We start from the raw sequence: 21422 nt of genomic DNA on the forward strand, positions 1-21422 counted from the left end.
CTAGTACAGTACATAAGGCAAATATATTATGAGTGAGGCTTCAAACTAAAGTATGTACAAAATAAAAATGTCAGATTTTAAACTAATGATACTATCAGTAATATTTTAGCCAATGTGGGAACGTCACTGGTGCTAACTTAGCACTGCACATCCAATAGAATGCTAGCAGAAATTAGCCTTAATGTAGTGTAGCCTACATTCTTCTTTAGCAAAGAAAATGGTTTTATATGGAACCATGAACACTCAAAGAACCCTTTGCATGATCAAATGGTTTCTAGCATCATGAAAGCGTTTTTCAGATTGATGGAGAATGTGCTGAAAATTGCTCTACATAGAACCTTTTTTAAAAGGGTTACATATAGCACCAAAAAGGGTTTTTCAATTATTATAATGTCAAGCTTTTAACAAAGGCAGAACTCTTTTTGCCTTCCATGGAAAACGCATTGTCTGAATGGCAGCACATGTTGCTTCAAAATGTGTTTATATCCTTCAACATAAATAGTGGCTTCACAGATGGGCAAGTCACCTAAGCCATGTGCACTAATGCACCCCCATGCCATCATGGGTGCTGGCTTTTGAACTGTGCACTGATGACAAGCCAAATGGTACCTCTCCTTAGCTTGGAGGACAAAGTGTCCATGAGTTTCCACTTCACCTCAGTTCATCTAAAATGAGCTCAGGCCCAGAGAAGTTGGCAGTGTTTCTGGATCCTGTTTATATATATGGTTTCTTCTTCACATAGTAGAGTTTTTACCTGCATTTGTGGATGGAGCCATTAACTGTGTTTTCAGAAGTGTTCCTGAGCCCATGCAATGATTTCCACTACAGATTTACACCTGTTTTTATTACAGTGCTGGCCAAGGACCCAAAGAACACAGCCATCCAAAGTTGGGTGTTGGCCTTGTTCTTTGCAAACAGAGATTTCTCTGGATTCCCTTAATCTTTTAAGGTACCATAAATGATGACATGCCCACGTACTTTGATTTTTTACATTGAGAAACGTTATTTTTGAATTATTGCACTACTTGCCCATGCAGTCTTTCACAGAGTGATGAACCCCTCCTTATCTTTGCTTCTGAAAGACTCAGCCTCTCTGTGATGCACATTTTATACCCAATGCTGACATGTTCCAACAGGTGTTTTTTTTCAACTTTACCCGTCTTTTGTTTTCTCTGTTCCAATTTTTTTTAAACATGTTTCTAGAATCAAATTTAAATTCAGTACTTTCTAAAAACAGGGCAGCATGGTGGCGTGGTGGGTAACGCTGTCGACTCACAGCGAGGAGTGCCTGGGTTCGATTCCCCGGCCGGGTGATCAAGGTCCTCTCTGTGTGGAGTTTGCATGTTCTCCCCGTGTCTGTGTGGGTTTCCTCCGGGTTCTCCGGTTTTCTCCCACAGTCCAAAGACATGCAGTCAGGCCAATTGGACATGCTAAATTGCCCCTGGGTGTGAGTGACTGTCTGTGTCTGTCTGTCTGCGATGGGCTGGCGACCTGTCCAGGGTGTATCCTGCCTTCCGCCCGATGACTGCTGGGGTAGGCTCCAGCACCCCCCACGACCCTGACGGAGAAGCGGCTTAGAAAATGGATGGATAGATGGATACTTTCTAAAAACAATTAAATTCTCACTTTCAACATTTAAAAGGCACTATATAAATGTAACTTATTATTATTATTATTGATATGTTGTCTTTGTTTCTTTCAATCAGACATAACCCATGTGATAACATCTATTATAGAAGTTTGAAACCACAACTGAATGCTTGGTGATTCATTAGTGATCACCAGTTTAAGAATGAATTTTTTTGGTATATATCACAGCATTTGTAGTTTTAAATTGCCCCTCGCCTGACTTTTTAAAAATAATTTTGAAATATTTTTATACTTTTTTCAAACTGAGTGCATATTTACAAATTTTTTTTTTAAAAAGAACCAAAAAAAAAACAAAGAAGTTGGTAAGATGAAACAACAACTATATTATCTTGTATTGTTTTTATCAGATCAAAGGGAATTTACAAATCACTGCTTATTTGCTTTTTCCATGCTAGTTCCAAATGTTTGAAATTGAGGTTTGTATACACTTTTCCTTCTGTATCATGATTTATTTCTAGGTCTGGAAAGGTTTTTGAGCTTGTTAATAACATTTAGTCTATGATAGGCGAGTAAACACCAATGTTCAAAACTAAAGAATAAATGAGAATTACTGTCCTTTTATGGCTTGGCGTTGCCATATGGCAACACTGTTTTTTAAATGATTTGCTTGATTACAATATGAATTTCTTTTTATCATTTCTTATGGGAAACTGAAGTCTTTCTAAGGACTACAATCTGCATATAATGGGACATAATAAATAAACTACTGTTTGCAATAATGGACAATAGATTTTTTTAAATCATTTACATTCAAAGTTGATCAATTATCTATATCATCTTTTTTTTTTTTTGGCTGTAATGCACATGAATGAATCTGACTGAATGTGTCCTAGTGCAGGGTATTGATTTGCTTCCATTGTATGCACATTGCAGTTCCTTTGTTGCATGTTGTGGCCATTATTTTTTCATATCATTTCACACAAAGGTCCATAAAACAGTTTAGAAAGCATTCCCGTCAGACATGTTTTCCAAGCCAAATGTAATCTTTATTTGTCTGTTTCTGTACAAAAAGCACGTTATCACAGAAAAAAGAAAACAAAGTCAACCAAAAAAAACAAACCAAAAAAAAAAGAACATGCATTTATGTACAGCACGGTGAGCGAGTGAGAGGAAAGGAGTCTCACTTTGAATCCTAAAGACATTAATTAAACATTGTGCTTTGATATACTTTCAATATATTTCATATTTCACAAAGATCAAAAAAGCAGTACCTCTAACCCTTTTCACTTTGAGCTCAACATTAGGGAAAGGAAAAAGGAGAAAAGAAATTAGCACTAAAGACAAAGGAAGCCAAACCCCGTATTTTCACACCCTATTCGAAAAGTCAATGCGTTGATGGATCATAGACAGGAGCGTATGTGTGTGTGTGTGTGTGTGTGTGTGTGTGTGTGTGTGTGTGTGTGTGTGTGTGTGTGTGTGTGATGAATTTACATGTCTTTTGTACAATGGGACACTATCATTCATTATCCTTCATGTTTTTCTGCACAATCTGTGATCTTTAGTTTTACAAAGAATTTCGGTGACACTTTATTTAAAAGCTGCCTAAATAGTGATGCGTAAAACATGCATAAGCATTGAATAACATATGTATAAAGCAATATGATGCAATATTTACAAACAGCTTATGTCGTTGTTCACAATCTTGCATGAGGTGTTTTATGAAGTAAATGACCTGGCACTGACATAAGGGCCTTAAACAAAAGTGATGGTCATTTGTTCCATTTATAACACTGTTATAAAGCTTTATTACTATGATATGGCATCTATAAGGCAGTGGCCTGGTTAAACACTTCACAGATCAATTCTGCCAAGTGATCATTTTCATAATATTTCCCATATTTAACTTGAATGTACAAGTCTTTTTTTAACAACAGTACAAAAGCTACATTCTTTAAATGTAATTAAGAGCAAAAGTATTTTAAGTTATTACAGATATTACTATACTTTTTTAGGCCTATCTGACTGTAGATATGAAAAACAGAGTCCTCTTAGTGATCTGCTGCATAGAAATTGTAATATTGTTTAACCCTAGTGGAACAATCTAACTGGATTTTATAACTGCTATTTCTTGGTTATAATGCATCATAACAGTGTCATAAACAGGTCAAATATCTATCACTTTGGTTTAAAGCCTCTTATATCAATGCAGTGTGTTTTACGTCATGTAACGCTCAAAGCATATTGTCAATACTGACACAAGCTGTCTATAAACATTCAAGTTTTGCTGTGTAAATACGTTATTCAGTGCTTATGCATGTGTTATGAAGTTGCCGTGTGGGTAGCCTTCAAATAAAGTGGTACTGACTCAAACTTGCACATACAAGTGCGGCATACAAATCACACCCACACAGGGAACATAAATAATGTAGTAAGGATCTCAGCTCTGAGTCATTTTCATGTCGTCCCCACAGTGTTTCAGAGCAGACCTGTTTCATAGGCAAAATCAGTACATTTATCTTTTTAGAGATATATTTCCTGTACTGTAAACTGACCACTGTTATCCTAATCATTATATGACTTTACATCTAAACTGACCTCTACATATATTCTTTTATACCTGCACCAACAGTGTCCGTTCGAAAACCTCTGTCCACCTGGAAGGTGCCTTCACATCTATTATGATAAATAATAAAATCATATCTTTCCTTACTGACGACACCTTTAATGATATCAACTCTAAATTTAGTGGCAGCAAAAACACACTTAAGTCAACATTTCTGAGAGTAATCTTCCAAGCAAAACCACACGCTAAAGCCATAGGAAGTTAAACTATTATTATTTTGTGACTGGAGATGGCCGTGATAACAATAACAGCAAAAATGAAAAAGCAAATATACTGTATGTTGGATCACAGTCCGTTGTAAGGCATCAATTACACATCATTGTTTTACTTAGTTCCACAATTTGTCATTGTTGTATCAAAACCTCTTATTTATCCCGTTTTTGTTTTTTTTTTCAATTTTTACAACATTTGAAAATCTCAGCTGCCCTTCGCATTGTCTAAACATTTCATGGTGAATGCACCAATAATAATGGTCCATAATTACTTTATAAACTGATTAGTTTAGCTAACAGTACTGTGCAAAGTTCAGAGACATTCCAGACATTTCATTCTTCAGGTGATTTCTGAAGAGATCAGATTTTTGATAGGAATGAGTTTGGGATCACTTGAATAGTGAGAAGAAGGAAATGCAACCAGCTTCTAAGACTGAACTTTGGAGGTGTGGAAAAGTATCCCTGCAGGTTTCTATGAAGAACTGAACAAAGAATGGAATTAAGCTGTAATAAAGGCATAGAGTGGACGTACAAAATCTATATGTATGTATATATCGGTGCAGTTGGAACGTCATATCTCCAAAACTCCACAGGACCAGAAAAGACATTCTTAGCTTTTAATGGAAGTGAATGGACACATCATTCTTTCAAGTAATTCTTGACCATTTCTGTTTGTCGTTGATCATGACATTTTGACACGTCATAAAACGAACATTTTCAAATTGTCAAAAAAATGAAAAATTACGAAATTGGAGATACAACATTTTGTCCTGACAGCAACAATATCGCTGCTGTCTGAGCCAAAGCTTGCATCTTTATTTTTGCCATTTTTGATTGTTTGACCTAATGTGAAAAGGCCAGTTGCATTTTATATTGTGTGTACATTTCATGATGAATGGAGCAAAAGAACACAATGACTCAGAAAAAAAAGTCTGGTTCCATTGACTTACATTAAAAGTCAAGCATGTTTTGTCCTTCTCCTGTAAAGTTCCCATTTTGGAAATACAAAATTTTGTTCCGACAGCAGCGATAAACAGGCTTCTGTATCGTTTTCTATTAAACATATGAAAATGCCGCATATGCATTTGCGACAAAGACTAGCAGATGTATAATTGGAACCACATTTTTTTCCCTATAATAAATGCTTTGTTCAAGAGATGTTTGTAGGTACATTCTAGGTCGTTCTCTCTGTTCTCCAGAGTTGGTTATTATGCTAAGGACTCGTCTTTGAGAAGGTCTCCTAGGAACCTCCCTGGGAAGTAGGTGTGGAGATGAGCTGATAGAGGAAGAACTTCACTCATCTTGGCTGTGGCCAACAACAGCTGAAAATAAAGCACTATGTCGTGCCTCCTCTGCAGTATCTCTGCATTTAATAGCAGTAATATTGCATTAATCATAAAATAACATTTATATTTGTTGTGTAAAGGGTGTAAAGCCCACTCTCTTGAAGCTGGTCTGTAATGCATTTTAGAATGAAACCCTTCATATTTTCTGCTCTTCCCTGACACTGAAAATGAGTGTTTGTAACATAATGAATGGTGGTCTCTGATTTTTGCACAGTGCTGTCCATTAAAATCCTGTGTCCTCTTTGAACTATTCGTTAGAATCTGAGGTTGTGCTACAACAGTGAAGAATTTAGGCTGAATTTAACTTCTGCATTGGTGAATCTGCATAGGCGTCTGCCAGCACACTTGCATGTGAAGTTGGGCACTAGGGGGCAGTGTCCAAACCAGTAGAGAAACAGAGTGAGATCTTATGTTATGTGACGTCACTGCTTTCATAATAGTGCGAAATGTTTATGACTTTGCACAACTGAACCGATCTATTTTGGACACTAGTGCTGTTTGGGTCTCACCCCATCCCCAATGCTGTTGGGTGGCCAATCAACATACGAAGTGATAGGACCCCATGAACGGTCACATGCAATTTACAGACGTATAAATCAGCCTTTTTTTACATGGAAAGTGAGTTGCTTGCATTGCAGTTAGTGTGTTTTGCATAAGTATGTGATACTGTGTGATACCAACGACCATAACCGTTGTTACTATGGTTACGCCTATGGGTCACTTTTCACGTGTCTTGCTCCAGTTGAAAGTTTGTTGACCTGATTGGACCTTTTCCTGATTTGCACTTTCCCTCCAAATCCAAGCTGACCACCAAAGTATCCTCACAGGTATTGGGAATTGTGGTGGAAAAGATTTTTGTGAAAAATCAACCAAAAAATTGCATGAATGACCGTCGTTTCGGCAGCGACCAAAGCAAAAAATAGCAACGTCTTATGCATATTTTTTTTTTTTTTATTCCTTTCTTGGCTATTTTTTTCCCCCGCTCGCTAAGATACATTGCTCTTGTTAAGTGCCCCAGACGAAAATAGTGCATTAAGAAATAACTATGATCATACACGTTTCACGAGAACTCACGGGACGAGAGGAAGAAACACAAATGTTGTTAAGAAAAACAAAAATGTTAAATATATACGATTGAAAAAGCAGTTTTTTGTTGTTTTTTTTTTTACAAAAAGTGGTGGAACATACGTCCTGCTTTAAAAAAAAAAAAAAAAAAAAAGACAGGTCAACCTGGCACATCCAGACTTATTTTTTCTTTTTTTTCCTTTTGCATTTTTACAAAAAAAAGTGTATCTCCGTTTGACCGTTCACTCTTTTTACAATATCTAAAAGGTATTAAGACATCAAATGTGTTTACATAGATATTTGAGACTATTATTCAGGCCTAAACTCACCAAATAAATCCCCCAAAAAAACAGACTTTTTATAAATACATACAAAAAAAAAAATTACAAGAAGAAGTTCGACGAGAAATCTGGTACCTAAATGTGATTAAAATTGCAAGAAAGCATTCCTGGTTTAACTCTACCAAATCCACACACCTGCGACTCTACTGTGTCTACGGTAAACAGTACAAAAAAAGCAGACCGACACCCTAAACGATGTCGATCCTTCAAAAATCCTCGCGTTCGGCCTGGCTGGGTTCTTTTCTCTCGTGGACAGTATTGTAATTGTGCATTTTCTTCTGGTTAGTAGCTCACTCGCTTGGAATGACACAAATTAAGTTGCGGTACAATTAGATTAAAAAAAAGGAAAAAAAAAACACGTAAATATTACATTTAATTATATAATGGAATGACATTAAAAGGAATAACATTAGAGCCCCCCAACCCCCCACCCTCCCCATTCGCACAAGTCCCCTTTATCTGCTTGGCTTGCTCCGTCATTAAAGACGTCCCAGGGTCGGAAATGAGAAGGAACTGAACCAGAAAAGGGGAGAAAGGAGCCCATCCATAGACACCCCCATGCAAACGGAGCTCCGAAGCCAAGCAGTGGGCTGCAGCTGGAAGCCCCTGTACATTTCCAAACCTCTATTTTGGAGTTCATGCTGGGAAAATCTCGCCTAGCTTCCGTCCACCTCCGCGCCATCCTTCTCAAGAGTTCCGAAAGATGAAATCAACATAAATATAAAATCTAAGCGTGGGACGTAACTTTTTTGTCTTCTTTTTTCATTTTTTATTCACTTTGTCCAGGTTATCCAGATGCTCTTCTAGAGAAGCTTCTCCACAGGACGTTAAGGATGACGACGATGATGGTGATGATGATGATGATGATGCTGATATTTGCAAAGTGACTGTCAGTTGGATTCCAGGAGCCGGTGAGTTTGTTTTGGGCTTAGGGAATCTCCGGGACAATGAGCTCCTCCTGCCACTTCACATGGGTGGGACGATGAGGCCGGCCATGGCTGTAAAAGAGAGAAATCAATAATTATAGAGCAACAACAGTAAAACCACAATAACCAACACAAATAACTCCAAATGAGTTACATGGCAGATTGAATTGACAAATGTTTAAAATAGACAGTGTGCTTAATTTTATCGTGTGATAGTTTTTTTTTTTTTTTCATTCATTTTAAATTGAAATTGCATTGTTGATTAAAATGTATTTTTGTAACTGTGCTATTATTTTATTAGACCATAAAATGTATTCTTTAAAATATTTTGCAAAAAACCTTAATGTGTAAAGCAATTATTATTATTATTATTATTATTATTATTATAGCCAGGTCTATGTCATATGTCATACCTTGGTTAAAAAAAAACATTATAACTTAGCAAAATTAAAGCTATTTTTTACTTTTTGTAATTGTGCTGTTATTTAATTTAGACAACAATGTTTTATTGCTTCTTTTATACAGGCATTTAATTAATTCAATTTAATTAAAATGTAATTAATTAAATAAATAAAATTGCATTTCTCAGTGGGTCAGTGAACCAAGATGGTAATCATTTAACTAAGCAATGAACTAACTAACTAACTAACTAACTAACTAACTAAATAAATAAATAAGTAACTAACTCAATGAATAAATAACTATATAAAATAAATAAATAAATAAAATTGCATTTGTCAGTGGGTCAGTGGACCAAGATAGTAAAACTATATTTTTTATTTAATTATTTAGATAAGTAATTGACTAACTAACTGACTAAATAACTAACTAACTAAATGAATAAATAAATAAATAAATAAATAAACAAACAAATAAATAAATACAACTGCATTTGTCAATGGGTCAGTGGACCAAAACAGTTTTTTTTCCATTTAATTACTTTGAATTATTTTACATTGAATTAATTTTGAATGAATGAATGAATTAATTTGATTAAGGCCAAGTTCATGCCTTTTCATTGATGATTTTTAAGCTTATTTTAAACCCTGACTTAAAAAGTCCAAACATCCTAAAAATATTTCTTACTGTCTGGGGTCACTGACAAAGGCAGTTGCAATAATTAACAATGAAACGGCTCCCCAGTGGAGCTGGTGAGTGAGTAAAGGAGCTGAACAGGCCTGCAGACACTTTCAGTTCAATACAATACAGCACTAGTCTGGCAACCGCCAGAGAACACGACTCTATCAATCAGTAAAGGAAACGAGCCTGAGCTGCATATTTTATTATATCAGAGTCCGAGTCAGAGAATTAGTCTCCAAGGTCACATGACTGATGTGGGACACTTCAAATTCCTTTTTTTTCGGGATTCTTTGGCTCCGTACGGTGGACAGTGAGAAACGCCTGACCATGTGTATAATTTAGAAACCTGTAATTTGTGCAGTAACAGGCTTTTAGAGCTTGCGTCCCAACTTTTGATCATAAGGAAAATACAAATAAGACCAGCTCAGAGGTTTTAACGTCGTCAATCCCTGCCAGAGGGGGGAAATAAACAATCAAACCTCATAGTTATGGATCAACTTTGACCTTGAACATTCCTGTGCAGTGTTGCTTAGTTTTGTTGGATTGTTTCAGGTGATATTTTCAGACACAATGTCTCAGAGCATCTTTTGTTTCCGATTGGCTGAGAAGCAGGAGAGGGGCGGGGTGCTCACCCTGTAGGCTGCTCCCATTGGTGCTGGTGCAGGTGGGGGGCGGGGAGGTCTGTGGCCGGACCACGGGGGCGAAGGCGCTCTTCTGTTTGACTGCGGAGATCATATGAAGAGGAGAGAATGAGGAAGAGCCAGCTGAGAGAGGGACAGAGGGAATGATAGACGAAAAACAGACGGGACGAGGGGGGGTAGGTGAAGCTCCTGGAGGGGGCTGGTGGGGGGTGACGGTGGCACACACATGCACGCACTCACACACACACATACATGCGCCCAGACACTCAGGCAAGTGAGCGAGGTGATTGTGAGGGCAGCCATGCTGGTTGTTAGGGCTCAGATGGAGGCCAGAGGGATTATGGGTAGGAGAAAGTAGAATGGGGATGCGAGAGTATGCTACCTGAATGGCAAAGTTGATCCATAACTTAGACCCTTCAAAGAGGGGCTGACACAGCAAAACCAGGAATGCACTGCTAGATTCAGCACTGTTTTCATACCATTGTGCTAGGTACTCTTAAAAACAAAGGTTCTTAAATGGTTCTTGGCTTGGACTTCTGGTTTAATGATGTTCAATTGGTATGCAACCTATACCTTATGTGAAGATTTTCAAAAATGGTTGTCTAAAGTAGGGGTCTTCAATGCCGATCCTGGAGGACCAGTGTCCAGCACATTGTGGTGATTTCTTTGCTCAAATACGGCTGTTAATTGCTAGCTTTGGTAGGTGTTTTCTGACTGGGGTAATTACCAAACTATGCTGGACACCAGGCCTCTAGGACTAGAGTTGAATGCCCCCTGGTCTAAAGAACCATCCATTTAAAGTAGGGGTGGAAAAAGTACAGATAAACTGGACTGCTCAACATCTTAGTGAAAAGTGGAAGTATAATAAAACTATTAAAAAATCAAAATGTTTTTTATTTGGTGTGTGGTGCTTTGACTCCAAACTGGCACAGTTGTGGGTAATGATATGAATTTGGTTGGATGAATATATGGGAAAAAAAAAGAAATATCCTGGCTTTTGAAGGTGTGAATCCAAAAAAAGTATATTGTTCTTCTTTGAAGTGTAAAAAGTATGCATATTTAACTCCAGTATTACAAATTACAAACCTTAAAATTAATTAATTACAAATTAAGAACCCTTAATCCAGTACAATTACTCAAGTATTTTCCACCCCTGACTGAAAGGTTCTTCAGAGAAGCACGAGATCTTCTAAGAAATGACTCCAAGAACCTTTTAGACACCTTCATTTTCAACACTGCCTGTCGAAAGTTTGGGGACACCAAGCTAATATAGATACGCATGTTTTATTTGGCTGTTTGCAGTAATCCAACAGTATAAATACAAAGATGTTTAGATCTTGCAAAAGGACCGAATGATAAAAGCTCTACCATTAGACCAAACCCAGTCCAGCTTGTGCACTCATTAGCACTCAAGTCTTTCAGGTGTTTAAGCCATTAGAATAGTAGGCCATCCTGAGGCTTATTACTAAGTAATTACATTGACACAAATGCAAACAAGCTAAGTTATTCATACGCTATTGCTCTTCATACTAAGAAAGGCACTTGTCATGAAGCTGAGTGTCAATGATAAATGTACGCCAAAGATTAGCACTGAGATGTTAAAATCTTCGCAGGTAACTTTCAGAAAACTGAATGTTCAAGGCAAGGTGTCCCCAAACTTTGGATGGACGGCATATTTCACCATAAGAAAACAGCCTCACACACTCACAGCAGAGTCATAGGAGAAGAAACGGTGCTAAAAACCATCCGCACGATCGTGTACACTTTGGCACCAGCATAGAGGAAGAGATTTTTTTTCAGAGAAAGAAAAACTATCTTGACTTGGCTTAAGCCAGCGTCCTCGGCAAAGGAATTCAAATGCGCCGCTTCACACCAAAACACAAAAAAGGAAAAACACCCAGCCCTCCTCAATGAAAATTCCACCTTGAAATGCTAAATCCTTTTCCCCGGCCCTAGCTGAGCGCTTTCCCATTCGTTAAAATGAATGAAATGAAAACCTGTCACAGAATGGCTTCGCTCAGTGTCCGGACTGCCAAACATGTGCCAATCAAATGAAACAGGAATACTGAATATATGGACCAAGTTATAACAAACCAAGTGCTTATACTCACAGCTGAAATACCCAAGAGCGCACATAAGACCAGTTCTCAGCCCACTGTAACTTCAAACGTTATTATTCTGCCATTTTATTATTTTAATGGCACGGATGAAACCTACTCTTAAACTGTAAGGAGCTGTGAAAGTATAATCCACACTGACAGTTGCAGTTCAACCAAGAGTTTAAGCTGCATCTACAGAGCTGGCTGGTCAGAGCGCAGTGAGACAGCATGATAAGGATGTTAATGTGTTAGTGAGGATGAAGATGATTCAGAAAGATGAGTGTGAGTGTTAGAAATTGCAGCTGGCAAGTTTCGTATCAACAGACAAACAGAGCCAAAAGCGCCTCATTCTTTCCCGCTCAGCTGAAACAACTAATAAACAAGTTTAGATTGTGTTTTAAATGCTGATTTATCTGCACTGTGCTTGGCAAAGAACACCTACAAAAACAGCCAGGAATCTAGGTTCTAATTTATTCGGATCTCTCAGTTTCCAGATACAGCTACACCTGTACAGGTAGATTAGGGTCACACTTGAACAAGTACACTGCAGGCACACCTCTACAGGTAGACTAGAGCCATGCTTGTACATGTAGACAACAGGGCCACCTGTACAGGTAGATCAGAGCCACAACTGTACTAATAGACTACAGTCATAAATATACATTTAGTCTACAGATTTACCTGCATAGGTATACTAGGGCCACACCTGTACAGGCAGACAACAGAGGCACCTGAACAGGTAGATTAGAGTCATACTTATACGTGTAGACTACAGGAACACCTGTACAGCCAGACCTTTACATTTTGTCTACCAGTTCTCCTGTACAGGTAGACAACAGGGAGGGACACCTGTACTGGTAGATTATAGTCGCACTTGTACTAATGGACTACAACCATGAATGTACATTTAGTCTACAGATTTACCCGCATAGGTATATTAGTGCCACACCTGTACAGGTAGACTATAGGTAGACTCTACACATATGATATACACTAAAGCCACACTTATACAAGTAGACTAGAGCCATGCCTGTACAAGAATACTACAGTCACACTTGTAAGGTAGACCAGAGTTATGCCTGTATGCATATACTACACCCACACTTGTATAGATAGACTATAGGCACATCTGTACAGGTAGAAGGTAAACTACAGCTGCACCTGTATAGGTGAACTTGTACAGGTAGATTACAGCTAAACCTGTACATTTAATCTACCGGTGCACTTGTATATCTAGTCTGTGGCCACACCTACACAAGAAGACTGCAACAACACTAGAAAAAGTAGACAAGAGTTACACCTGTGTAGGTAGACTACAGCCACATCTGTACAGGTAGACTACAGCCCAACCTATGTTTAGTCTACAGACGTACCTGTGTAAGTACACTATGTACAAGTGCACTATAGCCATTTGTACAAGTATACTACAGCCATATGCACCTCCCAGGTAGACTATAGTCACACCTCCACACATAGATTATGCCCACACTTGTGCAGGTAGACTACAGGCACACCTGTACAAAGACTACAGCCAGATCTGTACATTTAGTCTACAGGTGCACTTGCACATCCAGTCTATGGCCACACCTGCACAGGAAGACTGCAGCCACACTTGTAGAAGTTTACAAGATACTGTGCAAGTAGATTTCGGTCCCACCTGTTCAGGTGGATGACAGCCAAACCTGTACATTTAGACTACGGATGTACCTACATGAGTACACTATGTATAAGTATGCTACAGCCACTTGTACAAGTAAACTTCAGCCATATGTACCTTCCAGGTAAACTATAGTCACACCTCCACAGGCAGACTATGCCCAAACTTGCACAGATAGACTACAGGCACACCTGTACAAGTAGATCACTTCTACATGTAGGCACACCTGTAAGGGAGCACTAGCATGTTGTACTGCTATATATAAGTAAATTTACTGCTACTCACTTGCGTAGGGGGAGTTGGCAGTGGATCCATTGAGGAAGCTGGGGGAGCCAGGTACTCCCAGGTTGGTCATGCCTGCAGCACCGTATCCGTTCATGGTGGAAGTGATGGTGTTGTAGTTGGACTGCTGAGGCGTGGAGCTCGGCACATAGCCACGAGGAGACACACTGTTGGAGTTACGGGAGTAACCTACAGCACGGAGACAGAAAGAGAACAGCAGGTTTAGTCTACACTGTGCATGCATGTGGTAGTATAGTGAGGTCCACATCCCTAAAAAATCCAGAGCGATCAAAAATGCTTTTCTGGCAAAAGAAAAGTTTGTCACTATATTTCTGTTCTCTGATTGTTCTGAACTTTCAATATGTCAAATGTCACAAAACAACCCTACATTGCAACAAATAAGATCATCTTAAATCTCGTCATCTAGTCAAATATTATGGGATTAATATTGAACTTATATTTAACTTATCTTCAGACTTTTTTTTGTTTTATGTCTTCTTGAAACAAGTAAAATGATCTGCACTGTTAATTACTGTCAGGAATTTTCAATATTTAACAAAATTGTATTGTTATCATTTGATATATCTTATGCATATACAACGATAAACATTGTAAATAAATATGTTGATTGATAAAATGTCTTTTCTCAACTTTATCTAACTAAAAAAGAAATATAGGTTAGTTGAGTAAAAATTCAGGAGAATGCAGCTACATCACAGCAGTCTTCTAGTTCAAGTGACTGTGAAGTCACAATTGCTATTTTACTGTTATTTACTGTTCATATGGTTTGGTAAATTACTGCAAAGCATTACACAGCAGCCAGTAATTTACTGTAAATTCACAGTGAAATTTTGCAGTGTGTTAATAGGCAACATAACCTTTTAATTTAATAAGATCATTTCTTTTGACAAAATAAAGAAATTAGTTGAAAATTCTTACAACAGCATAAAGTGATTTTTTTCACTTTTTTTTTTTCTTTTTTCACTTTTCACCCTCACGTGTAACATTCTGTCAAGTGCTTTCTAAACGTCATTTAAAAATGCTACTTCTGTGGGAGTTTATTGACTTTTGGTTCAAATTTTTTGCTACAATAGCAACAATATATGATTTGAGTTATGTCCAGAGATGAAGGAAAGGACCGTGAGACTGTCCACTTATCAGGCTCACACATGTTTCCCATTTCCCATGTTAGAAATCACAGAAAAGGACTTGAAGCAAGTGATAATGCAGTTCGCCAGATGCTAATTGTCCAGAGTATAATCTTCCATTGCTTGTTAGCTTCTTCCATTAGCCTTGTAGCTCCTGTTCAAGACTAAGAAGCAAACTCCAGATGCCACACATGTCTTAGCTGACTGACTACATTTGGGCTAAAGGACAAACACTGTGTAAATACGATTTTCTGCTGAAATATTCCATTAAGCCAAGCTTACGGAGCGTTCAAATTGTCCAAAGCCTGAATGTTGACAGGGCGAGTGGGACTAAGCTCATGGGTGTGTGCAGCAATTCGATCTGCTCCATTCTTCTAGAGTGACAGCATGAGAGGACACGGCGCATCCACGTGCACGCTTACCACGCCAGCCGCCATCACAGCACAAGTGTGCACGGATAGCAGCAATAATGTACGACATTTATTAAACATTAGTTTGAGGAAAATACCTATATTTTGATATTATTTCTAAGTTGAGTGTATAGTTTTGTTTATGTGAAACCAACAAAGTTTTCTAGGATGGTTGGAATGTGCCAATCAATCTGTAGCCTTTTATGGCCTAATTAAGTCAACTCAATTAAGCAGATAATTCATTGCATTCCAAACAAGGTGTTGATTTGAGACGTAGATATTTTGTTTTCATCTTTGATCTTATACAAATTAATAATCGATATAGCCATTAAATAACATCTCGGTTTGGCTTCACATGGTGAAGCTTTCACATAACTTTAGTTGCATGAAATTGGCATGAAACGAAATGTCACTTATGTTGCGTGATGTAAAGTCTCCTGCAGCAAGAGGCAAGCGTCTCTACTTTGAGAAACAGGTTTGAGAAATCAATCAACCAATCAAATTGTTGATAATGTACTTTGTGTAATTGTCAAGTTGCACAGACATTATGTTTCATGCAACTAGTTGCAGGTTGCTAGTAGCATGAAGGATAATTTCTGTGCAACGTAACAACTGTTTTGCCGTGCGAAGCAAGGTTTACAGAATGCCAGCCACATTTAACCCCTGGTTTGTGGGACAGTTTTAATTAGAGCTTTAATTAGTGTCTACGGGACAGTTCAGACGAGGAAAATGTGAATGTAGTCTTCCATAATGCTGAAAGATCCTTAGAGAGAGAGATGATCATCAATTATGAATGTTTTAACTGGTATGTATAAATATAACTGTGCAAAGTTTCATGGGACACTGCAGTTACAGTAATAACCCTACATGTGTGTATGGATGTGTGTGTGTGTGTGTGTGTGTGTGTGTGTGTGTGTGTGTGTGTGAGAGAGAGACAAAAGATAGAGAGAGAGAGAGAGAGAGAGAGAGTCAAGGCCTTTTTCCCATGACCTCATGGGATTCTGTAGGTGTTCTTGCACGAATGAGGAAAGCAGATGAGTGGAGAGGGGGATGAGCGAGAAGAGAGGAAGAGAGGAAGACAGGAAGAGAAAAGACAGAAGTGTCAGGGGAGAGAGACAGTGAGAGAGAGAGAGAGAGAGCGAGAGAGAGAGAGAGAGAGAGAGAGAGAGCGAGAGAGAGAGAGAGAGAGAGAGAGAGGGTTTTTTTTTTGCTGTCTCTCTCCATCTTCTCTCTCCTCCTCTGTCATGAGCAGACTGATCTGTTCATCTCGCTCTTCCTGTCAGTGAGAGACAGAGCTTGTGGATGAAGAGTAACATGGGTCCTCCATGCGGATATTGAACCTCCGTCCTCTCTCACACACACACACACACACAATTTGTTTTAATACCTTATCAAGACATACAGTCCCCTCCACAATTATTGGCACTCCTCGTTAAGATGTGTTAAAAGCCTTAAAATAAATTCAAGTTTTATTTCAGAAGCATAATCTCACACTGAAAATTGTAGAAAATGTAACCTTTAACTCAAGTGAATTTAAAAAAAAATCTAAAAAATCTTATGACTAAGAAATAATTATTTTTCATAAAATCACCTGTTCCACAATTATTGGCACCCCTAACAATTCCTAGAAAATAAATGTAATTGAGGCATTTCTGTCATTTCTACTGTAGTGTTTAAAGTTGATCAGAGTATCTAGGAACCTTTTATTAGTAATTCATCACTGGGGTATAAATATGATGTGACACAGAGGCCTATTTCACTTATCCACTCTTCAACATGGGAAACACAGGAGAACACACCATTCAGGTAAGGCAGATGTGTGTCGACCTTCATGAGTCAGGCAATGGCTACAAGAAAATAGCTATTCGCCTACCCCTGCCCATATCTACATGACTGGAACAGTGGCAAACAAGCCTGGACAAGGACGCGAGTTTATCTTGCCACCGCGCACAGTGGGGAGGATGGTAAGAGAAGTAAAAAGTTCTCCAAAGCTCACTGTTAGAGAATTGCATCAAAGAGTAGCATCTTGGGGTCACAAAGTCTCCATAACCATCAGGTGCTATCTACATGCCAACAAGCTGTTTGGGAGGCCAAGCACAGAAAAAGCCTTTTCTCACTTACAAGCATAAACATAAACGTCTGGAGTTCACTAAGCGGTACTGGGACTTCAACTGGGACCATGTGCTTTGGTCAGATGAGGTCAAGATAGAGCTTTTTGGCAACAAACACTCTACATGGGTCTGGCGTAACACAAAAGATGAGTACGTGGAAAAGCACCTCATGCCCACTGTGAATTATGGGGGAGGATCGGTGATGCTGTGGGCCTGTTTCTCTTCCAAAGGCCCCAGGAACCTTGTCATGGCATCATGAACTCTTTGAAATGCCAGGACATTTTAAATCAAAATCTGGTGTGGCCTCTGCCCAAAAGCTGAAGATGGGTCATCACTGGGTCTTTCAGCAAGATAATGACCCTAAACATGTGACCAAATCTATACAAAAATGGTTCACCAGACACAAAATCAAGCTCCTCCCATGGCCATCTCAGTCCCCAGACCTCAACCCAATTGAAAACCTGTGGGGTGAGTTGAAGAGGAGAGTACATAGGAGAGGACCCAAGACTCTGGACGATTTAGAGAGATTGTGCAAAGAGGAATGGTGGAAGAATTAAAGGTTGGATTTTTCTCTATTTCTGCATTGTTGTCCTAATTTATAAAAAAAAAAAATTGAAGCCTAAGAACACATTTTAACGAGGGGTGCCAATATATATATATATATATATATATATATATATATATATATATATATGAATACATTTTCATGTAAGTACCCATATGTCTTATACACTCCTGGGCAACTCCTGGGTTTTAGTCTGGTCAGAGTCCAGATTTAAACCCCGTAGGGAATATTTGATGTCACTGTCTGAGGCTTTTTATAGATGATTGTTTAGACCATTATATATATATATATATATATATATATATATATATATACATATATATATGCCCAATTTGTGACTGTTGTATTTCCCATGTGTTTTATGAATGCTTATATGTAATCATAATATGTGCCATGCTTTATGTGCATCACTGTCTGAACCTCTCCAGGAGAGGGAAAAACATACTTATCTTTCTGCAGAAGATAATGTATAAAGTTTTCTCTATTTGGCTCATTCATCGTGAAACTTACTCACAGTGTTAGGGGTGGCTGGTGTTTTCAAATTATGTTAACAAAAAAAGCAACAAAATTGGGAATGACAGATTTTGCTTCAACAAAGAAAGTAAGTACCTATGTGTGGTAATATGTCCCATATCGCTGTTGTCGGAAGAAAATCTCATATCTCCATTTTTGTTTTTTGTTTTTCAGTTTTTGACATAATTTGAAAATGTCTGTTGCCCTTTGTGTGTAAATTTTAAAAAGAATTTACCTAGAGAAATTTCAAAAATGATATGGAAAAAAGTCTGCTTAAAATTAAAGTAAAGTATGTTTTTCCTTCTGCTGTAAAGTTAGTATTTTGGAGATACAAGGTTTTCTTCTGACAACAGCAATATGTATTATAAATATTGTTGCTTCAAAATGGTTTGGTAACAAAAGAAGGTAAAATGTTTCTAATGTTGTACAGGAGTTACTGGGTTAAGTGTTCAATTTAAACACATTGCAAATGGCAACTGATATGATTCTGTAAAAACAAAAGTTTTGTATTAGCAGCGACAATATATAAGTATTTGGATATTATAATACTTTTCTAAGTCTAATCTCAAGCCTAACCCTAATCATAACCTCAGTACAAAGAAATACTTTTACTTTTTCACTTCAAAATGAAGTCTTTTCTATAAAAAGCACATGTGAACCATTTTGTAGGTCCTCACATTGTAGGTCTTTCGTCTTTCTCTGGTTTTCTTATATTATCCTCAAAAAGTATGAAAACAAACACAGAAATGCAAACACATGTACTCTTATCTTTCAGCTGTGTGTGTGTGTGTGTGTGTGTGTGTGTGTGTGTGTGTGTGTGTGTGTGTGTGTGTGTGTGTGTGTGTGTGTGTGTGTGTGTGTGTGTAAACACGCTGTGTTTTATTCATGCAGCGTCGTTCTTCTGCATCTCTCCACTCATTAACAGCTTCTGTCACTCACACACACACACACACATATATATACGTATGAACGCGACACACTCAGCCTGCAAACAGATCTGTGTGAGTGTTTCATGAGAGTCGGTTGTTATGAGTGACAGCTCCAAAGTGTGTGTGTGACAGGCATGCCAAAACACACTTGTATGATGTGTGTGGTGGAATAAGATGTTGGAGCTGTGACTGTAAGTGAGTTTAACCCCTCAAAACATCACACACAGGCGGGATGCAGGGCGTTAAAGGCAAAGTAGAATCCACAGGCCTACTGGTTGAAACCCCGACAGAGGGGACAGGGCTTAGCGATCAGTGTTGGGGTAGTTACCCAATTGAAGTAATCCATTACAAACCACTACATACTTCTCATAAATTCTAATAGGATTACTTATTTCTTTACATATTATTTACTCGTTACTTCAAAACAACTGGAAACAAAACAAGAAAAAACCAAAGGTCTTTTTCTTTATTTAAAAATAAAAAGCCAATCACAGTGGGCATCATTTAAAAGGCCTGTCAGTATGCTTGTCTATGAACATCACACAGTCAGCTATCCTTGATTATAATTTTGAACAGCTCATGCTGTTTAAAATCTGATCCCTGAAGATGCCACAGCCATCCGTAAGTGCCCTCACGCTCCCTCTCCCACTATTACTGAATGGTTATGTTTATAAGCAAAGATTTTTGATTTAAGATTTAATACATTCCAATTATAGATTAAAACTGAGGTGTTCACATGCATAACAGTCTGATGAAAATCTCCATTGCACACTACAAGTAATCCGATCTAATGCATATGCGTAGAGAATCACTTAGTGAAGATGTTTCCATGACAACAAGTGAGTCCAGTCAGAGTGAGATGAGCAGCAGTGAGCAGTGCTTGTGTTTTTAACTACTTTAAAATGATGGCAGACTCAGGAAAAGGTGTACTTATTAAAGAAGGGCGAAAGAAAGACATCACATTCTGAGATACATAAACTGGACGCCCGTCCCAACGTCATCTTTTAAAGCAGTTTCTGCTCCTGCAATATTGAATGTAATAAACTTTCACTATAACGTGATACACATGTGCAGAATGTACTTAAACTCTCCGATTGGGAATGTAATCAAATACAGGCATTTACACAAATATTATTCTTCTATTTAATGGATTATTTACAGTATTACCCACCTCATCAATAGGATAGAAAATGGTCTATACATGGACATATTCTACTCCGATTGAGCTATTAGTCTGATTAATAAGGGATTATTGGGCTGCATGAAAACATGGCTGATGGGATGCTAGCCAATGTGGGTGTCTGTTAGATAAAGCAAAAGAAACGTGGTGCACCACATGTCTTGGAGGAAGCATGTGCTGGGGAAAACCTAGCAGGTGGGTGGAATTAGAAATTACTAGAAACTAGTCAACATAAACATTTAAAAAACTGAATAAAATCTTGAAGGAAAAAATGTAAAATGTACAGAGCTGTTTCTGAATAACGATCTGTTTAGGTGTGTTTGGGGCTCTTTCTTTTTCATCATAGGAGCCTTTATTCATTAACATTAGCATGATCAGTTGCTTTGACAGAATGCTTGTTGTGTTTAAAGAACTTCACTTCACAATGTAAGACATGCAATCAGCTGTAGCAGGTAGCACGAATGCCTGCAAATTACATGCATGGACAGGCACAAATAATCTATATAGAGGAAACATTTTAAGTGCACCACATGTAATTATAATTCTCTCTTAGAGACATATTAGCTATATAAGTAAAACATTTGCTTTTATGTCAGTAACTTTAATGTGATTACAAGAGTTTACACTGCTTACACTGCTGTTACAGGAAAAATAATCACATTACTCTAACACACAAACACACACACACACACAGACTTACCCTG

The 21422-nt window shown here is 38.0% G+C and overlaps 1 protein-coding gene across 3 annotated transcripts in view; it reads right to left on the minus strand.

Annotated features, from left to right (window-relative positions):
• Window positions 1–7635: 7635 nt before the first annotated feature.
• Window positions 7636–21422, minus strand: part of LOC108432419 (transcription factor COE3) — a 179908-nt gene continuing 166121 nt past the window's right edge. Inside the window, exons 13-16 of one of the 3 annotated variants that reach the window (XM_017706222.2) lie at window positions 21419–21422; window positions 13866–14051; window positions 9816–9905; window positions 7636–8175 (exon numbers count right to left, since the gene is read on the minus strand). The exon at window positions 21419–21422 is cut by the window's right edge and continues 171 nt beyond it. In XM_017706222.2, coding sequence (XP_017561711.1) covers window positions 8144–8175; window positions 9816–9905; window positions 13866–14051; window positions 21419–21422 — 312 coding nt within the window. In that variant the 3' untranslated portion in view covers window positions 7636–8143. The remainder of the gene's footprint in view (window positions 8176–9815; window positions 9906–13865; window positions 14052–21418) is intronic. The other 2 variants (XM_017706223.1, XM_017706224.2) reach the window with 2 other exon arrangements.

Source organism: Pygocentrus nattereri, chromosome 14 (genome assembly GCF_015220715.1).
Source record: "Pygocentrus nattereri isolate fPygNat1 chromosome 14, fPygNat1.pri, whole genome shotgun sequence".
In the NCBI taxonomy this organism is placed as follows: Eukaryota; Metazoa; Chordata; class Actinopteri; order Characiformes; family Serrasalmidae; genus Pygocentrus; species Pygocentrus nattereri.